We start from the raw sequence: 5,915 nt of genomic DNA on the forward strand, positions 1-5,915 counted from the left end.
CAATCTTATAGAGAGAAATATAGGATAACACAACTAGAGAGAAATAATTTAAGTACAAGACAAATCAAACTAAGAAGAAAAAATCACCATGCTTTATGACATCCTTAGGCTAAATCACTTGTATAAGAATGAACAAAATAATCATTATGTGTGGAAATACAAATACGAGTTGTGTATTTATATACAACCAAAGAGTTAGAGCACTTTCCCTAAGGAGGAGCTATGGACTTACATTAAGTTGATTACATCAACCTTTGAGAAAGTAGTTTGGATACACAACTCGATGGGTGAGTTTAGACTTCCTTAGGAGTCATTTATGATATATTGTGATAGTCAAAGTACAATTTAATTGATTCTTAAATCAATTGCACATAGAAAGACCAAGTATATCAAGTTCATGCACACCATCTTAAACAATTGGTATAATAAAATGAGATATTGCTCAAATATTATATAGCCACTAATTAAGTTGTCAATATCTTCATAAAACTATTCATAAATGCTAAATTTGCTAAACTATAATTTATACTCAAATTTTAAGAAATTATTATTATAAAAGAAAGCACGATTCATACTATCTTGAAAAACCCTCCAAATTACTAAAAAAATATTGATTCAACTACTTCATAAATGCTACGATTGAACAAACATGTCCATCAAAACTTAAACCCATATAATTAAAAAAACAAATTATTAATTATATCACTCAAACTAATATCCTTTATCCTTTAACCGTATCAACCAAAAGATTAATTATTAAGTTGCAATAATATTAAATTACTCATACATAACTATTTTTAATTTTTATTTAAATAATGTGATATTCATGAGTAGTTTCCATATTTACCATTATTAATGACTTCAATATTAATAATTAAATTATCGAAAAGAAAGAGCTCAACTCCTATCCGTTGGTTGCTGGAAAACAAGAGCCATCCGAGAACATTCAGCGGCAAGGACTACCAAGGATATTCCTGCGCATTAAATACAAAGTCAAATGGTTTTCTTTGATCAAATTCAAAATTACAAAAAGCGGCAAAAACACAACGGGGAAAACAGCGGAAAAAACAACAAAGCAGACTTCTCAGGGTAGGGAAAATCACAACTCCCTTCCCTCCCTCGTTTCAATGCAAGACGAAAAGCTTTTCTCGCTCTCTTTCCTTTTCACGGCAGTTCTTCAATCAGAAGTCTCAATTTCAAGCCCTTCCAGCTTTGGTTGAATCTCTGCATTGCTCTCAACTCCAAAAACAGGTACTCTTATTCTTCAACACAACGTTTTAGCTTCTTTTTCAGGATCTTGTCTCATGGGCCTGCTTGTAATTTGTTTAATTGGGACTGCCTTTGGTGGTATTGACATTCAGAGCATTACAGAACTGAATCTGCGGATTTTTGGAGTCTTACCCATTTTGGTTATCAGGGTCTTGGAAGGCTTTTCTGTATTGGGTGATTCTATTTGTATGTTTTTGTCAATACTTTCTCAATGTTGTTTTAGAATCAGTGCTGGAATGAGAACTTTTGGGTTTAGACAACTTATCGATAGGAAACCCAGTAAAATGCTGAATATAGTGAGTTTTTTCAATAATAATGAAATTTAGTTACAAGGAAAGAAAATGAGTGAAATATATTCTTTGAAATGCCATTGCCCAACCTCTGTATCTGAGGAGATGAGCCAGGTTGCTATTTTTATTCATCATAAAATATATCAGGTTTCAACAATCTGACCTTCATCTGGGAAAGGGTCTCATGCTACTTGAACAGCACCTTCTTCGCCCAATGGATTTACCTCTGTAAATGCGTACGAGTGGTTTAGATGATCGTCATTTGATATTTCACGGGGGATAATGTGCACGCCCTAATTTAATAATGTATCTGAGGGTTAGGGATTTAGACTTCCATTGTGCACTGTTGACATAAGGTCTGATATCCCAAAGCACATGGTCACATCATAAATATAAGGTTTAGGTTCCATGATGGTTCTGCTGTGACTCGAAACAAGCTGAACTCAGCCAAGGCAGAAGCCATTGAAGCAGAACTCTGAGAAGGAAATCGAAAAAAGGGGTTCTCACAATCAATCGAACAACAATGCTGTTCGAATTTGCCTATATTTGTGCAGAAATCTGTTATGATTTCTGTTAAGTTTAAAGTCAGGCAGTTAGGATAAAAGAACAAACATTTTGACCGTATCTTAAGGTAGGCTATGATCTGCTTCAAGATTTTTTTTTTTTGGTTTACTACTTGTAGGCTATGACCTGGTTCAATATTTTTCTTTTTCTTTTTAATGTCTCTCATAATACAGCTGAGAAGCTATTTTAATTTAATCTGTCCAGCCATAACGGGGTAGAGTGAATGGCCATAGATAGCTTGATTGATCTAACGCCTCTACTTTGGCATGCCTTTTGTGGGTTTGGAAATGCAGTCTATAGCTTGCGTACAGATCTTCTTTTCTGTGTTTCTGTGAAACTGGTTGTATTTGTTCATGTCTTACATGAAACTGGTTATGCGTCTAACCAAGCTTTACTTCATATCTACACGGGAATTTTCTGACTTTGTATGAGCTAGTTCAGGTGATAGAAAGGATGGGTAGAAGGCTTGGTACCCGAGCTAGAGTTAAAGAGGAAGAAACATTGGGTCAGACACTGCGAGATTCCTCTCGTGGGGTAAAAGGATCACAAGAAGGCCACAGTAAGCCCCTGAGAGAGAAAGAAGATGCTACCGCATCCAGTGGTAACAATCAGAGTATGGTGCAGCGCCGTATATTAAGGTCCCATTATCATGCCCTCAAGACATCGATTGCTGGTAAACTTTGCCTTGCAGTGTAATTTTAAGCAAAAGATTCGTATGATGACTTTTCATTGAGTTCTATTGTATAGATTAATTGAAACATGAAATGCTGTAGCTTCTGTATCCAGGAATTTACTGATAACAGCTCGTCTAATGCAGAGGAGAGAGAAAATATTTTAAAAGCAGAATCTGGCAAATTTGAGGCTATAATTAGCAAAGTGGAAAGCTTGCACAATCTTGGTAAGCTTTTTCTATTTTCATATAGCTTACCTGATTTTGTGACTCCTTTTTATATATATTCCAACAAAATTGATCCTTTCCCTGTGAATATATATGCTTGAATTTTGTTGAGCTTTTGCTTGTTGAATTATCTGACACCAGTTAGTTAGATTTTTGTTAGGAGTGCAAAAGCCAACATTTCCCGTCTTTATTTTCAGATTTTGTTCTCATTGTTTCCTTTTGTTTTCAGTTCAGAGACCTCGTGAGCAAGTTGCAGATGCTGAGACACTCTTTGATCTCACATCCACACTCCTCGCTACTGTCAAAAGATCACAGAACAGTGATGGTGCAACTCCAGTTGATTTTATTAGTGCTATTCTAAGAAACTATAGTGACCAGGTATATGGAAGCAGGTCTGTGGAGGGAAATGACGATCAAACCCAAATATCATGGAGAAATCTTGGGCTTTTAGCTGCTTCTGTTTTCCAGGATGCGGCAGGAATTTGCACTATGTAAGTGTTAATGAGAAATGTCTTAGATGTATTATTTTGCAGTCACAATGTTTTATTGGTTAACTTTCATCTTTTATACAGGCTTGGACCAATGGATAATGAACCCAAGCAAAGGAAAGCTATAGTACAGAGAAAACGGTCTAAGCCGACAGAAAGCACTCGACCTGAAGCAGTAGGCTATTGCAGACATTTGAGCATTTTTCTAATAAGAATGTGTAATTAAGTGGCTAGGTTTAATAGATGATAGTGGCTGTTCAGTGTGCACCCAAATATGTCAGACATGCAATTTTTGCCCCAATGCATTGTATTAATCAGTCCTCAAAGTCTATTTCATGATCCTTTGTGGTTTTCAGGTGAAAGAGTCCCCGGAAGATGAAAAATCAGAAACAGACAAGAATATGACAAGCATGTTTAACATTTTGCGAAAACAGAAGCAAGCCAGATTAGAGAATTTGGTTCTAAATAGAATATCATTTTCCCAGACAGTAGAAAACATCTTTGCATTATCATTTCTAGTAAAGGATGGTCGAGTTGAAATAAATGTCGATGAAAATGGCAGACATTTTGTTGGTGATTTTTCCTCCCCACTACCTTAATGCATTTATTTGTCATAATCATTATTTAGTTCTTGTATATATTATATATAGGTTGGCTGATAAATTTCTCTTCATTAGTCCCCAAAAATGCTCCCACAGCGACAGAAATGGCATCTGGAGAAGCTTCTTACAGCCAATTTGTTTTTCGGTTTGATTTTAAAGACTGGAAGGTAGGTTAGGGCCACATTTTCTTCTCACATGTCTGTTCTGTGCTTCTTCCCAAGAAACATTCTTAGCAACTGTTTTGGGTATTTTGGTTACAGTTGATGATGGAAGCTGTTGAAAGTGGTGAGGAGTTGATGCCTCACAGAACCAGTCCACTTATGATTCCTTTTTCTGAGAAGGCTGCGGAGACTCCTATCAGGAAGATTTCAAGAAACAGGGGCAGAGTGGTACCTGCAGCTCTTGAGGTGCAGCAGGATGAATGTGGAAGTGATGATGATGGTGGAGGTCTTCAAAGACCAGCACCGAAGAAGCGAAATAAGCGTCTCCTCTGACTTTTGCTGCCTTTTTGGGTGCTTTTTGTTGGAAACTATCTCTGTTTCTATCAGTGCACTGTAATTCATACGGGAAGCTAATCTTTAATTTAAGCAATCTGGTATATAAACAATGCCATCTTGTTCTCATAATTAGTTATAATTATGTTGACTGGCAGTGCAAACCCCCGGTCATGTAGTACACCCCTTTAGCCATGGTTCCAAGGCCTGGGCAGAAGACTGGCATCATGTAAAAGGAAACTGTTAATGTAGGATGTCAAGTCTGATCTGTTAAACCATGAGTAATTTCCTTGTGACAGTATGTTGTAATTTTATGTTTGAAAAGTATTTTGAGATAGACACGAAGCTGGAACATGATGGACATTGTATTTGGTTTTCAGTCCTAAGCAAACCTTAAGCAGCACAGCATTCATAGGTTAAGGCCTTCAAACTGCCCTATAAAGAGTATGTGTGATTCAATTTTTTACATGGTTTAATTTGTTACTTCGTACATTTTACTAATTGAAAAACAATGCTTGGGATTATTGCGTTTGAAGTATAGTAAGTAAAAAATCCGTGTTTTCTGTTTTAATATGCAAAGCTACTCCATACTTATTAGGTACCCCTAGATGCTCACGATGGCTTGGAAGGTCTGCAGTGGCTGTTTACAAACTTTTTGGTTATCATGGTCTCCAAATCACTATCTAATATTACTAATATTGTAGCATACCTGTGTTGCTAAAAGAGTTCTGATGCCTCTTTCTTCACTGAAGTGGATCTTGAAAATTTACAGTGCACAATTGCAAAAGTGGTAGTACTAATTTGTCAGGGTGTAGTCTAATGATGTGACCTTCTGGCCTGATTTTTTGGTTGATTTTGCTCAACATCTGGTTGGAAATTGGGAAAATTGTAGTTTGAAGTTCAGTATGCACAACTGCAACGCCCCAGGTGTTTTACAGGGCACTGAACTCGTTTCTGCATTTATAGATGCAATTTAAATAATTGAACATTGCGATCTCACCACGAATCATGTCGCTGGATTCTGCTCTAAAAGGCCAAAATGTCACCTTGTTAAACTATGCCATTTCTCAGTTTGACATTTTATGTGTCTAAAGTCTACATTGTTATTGAAGTGATTTATGCTACCAAGCCCAATATGTGTAAGTTGTGAAAATATTGTTCCTGTATTTTCATCTACCAGAATTTATTTAGGAGATACGAGAAGCTGTAGGATTTTGGAATTGAAATCCAGTCAATCCCTACTTTCATTTTCCTCGAGGGATAAAGCGCAAGGGAAGGAGTCTCGCGTCGTTGTCAGCGAGTCTGTAGTG

At 36.6% G+C, this 5,915-nt stretch overlaps 1 protein-coding gene across 1 annotated transcript; it reads left to right on the top strand.

Moving 5' to 3' along the window:
• The first annotated feature begins 944 nt into the window (after positions 1-944).
• Positions 945-5,069, top strand: LOC149205457 (Nse4, component of Smc5/6 DNA repair complex). Its single transcript, XM_089393471.1, has 8 exons — positions 945-1,251; positions 2,565-2,796; positions 2,941-3,021; positions 3,251-3,512; positions 3,594-3,684; positions 3,866-4,082; positions 4,187-4,278; positions 4,372-5,069. The coding sequence occupies exons 2-8, from the start codon at positions 2,577-2,579 to the stop codon at positions 4,603-4,605; spliced, it is 1,197 nt and encodes a 398-aa protein (XP_089249597.1). The 5' UTR covers positions 945-1,251; positions 2,565-2,576; the 3' UTR covers positions 4,606-5,069.
• The last annotated feature ends 846 nt before the right edge of the window (positions 5,070-5,915 follow it).

Source organism: Pinus tabuliformis, chromosome 1_2 (assembly GCF_031772625.1).
Source record: "Pinus tabuliformis cultivar Carrire ecotype Pingquan chromosome 1_2, CPIR1, whole genome shotgun sequence".
NCBI classification, from domain to species: domain Eukaryota; kingdom Viridiplantae; phylum Streptophyta; class Pinopsida; order Pinales; family Pinaceae; genus Pinus; species Pinus tabuliformis.

Coding starts and splice junctions, on each gene's coding strand:
- LOC149205457 (XM_089393471.1), top strand. CDS start 2,577: ATGGGTAGAAGGCTTGGTACCCGAGCTAGAGTTAAAGAGGAAGAAACA. Junction 3,022..3,250: donor GGAAAGCTTGCACAATCTTG/GTAAGCTTTTTC, acceptor TTTTGTTTTCAG/TTCAGAGACCTCGTGAGCAA. Junction 3,685..3,865: donor AAAGCACTCGACCTGAAGCA/GTAGGCTATTGC, acceptor TGTGGTTTTCAG/GTGAAAGAGTCCCCGGAAGA.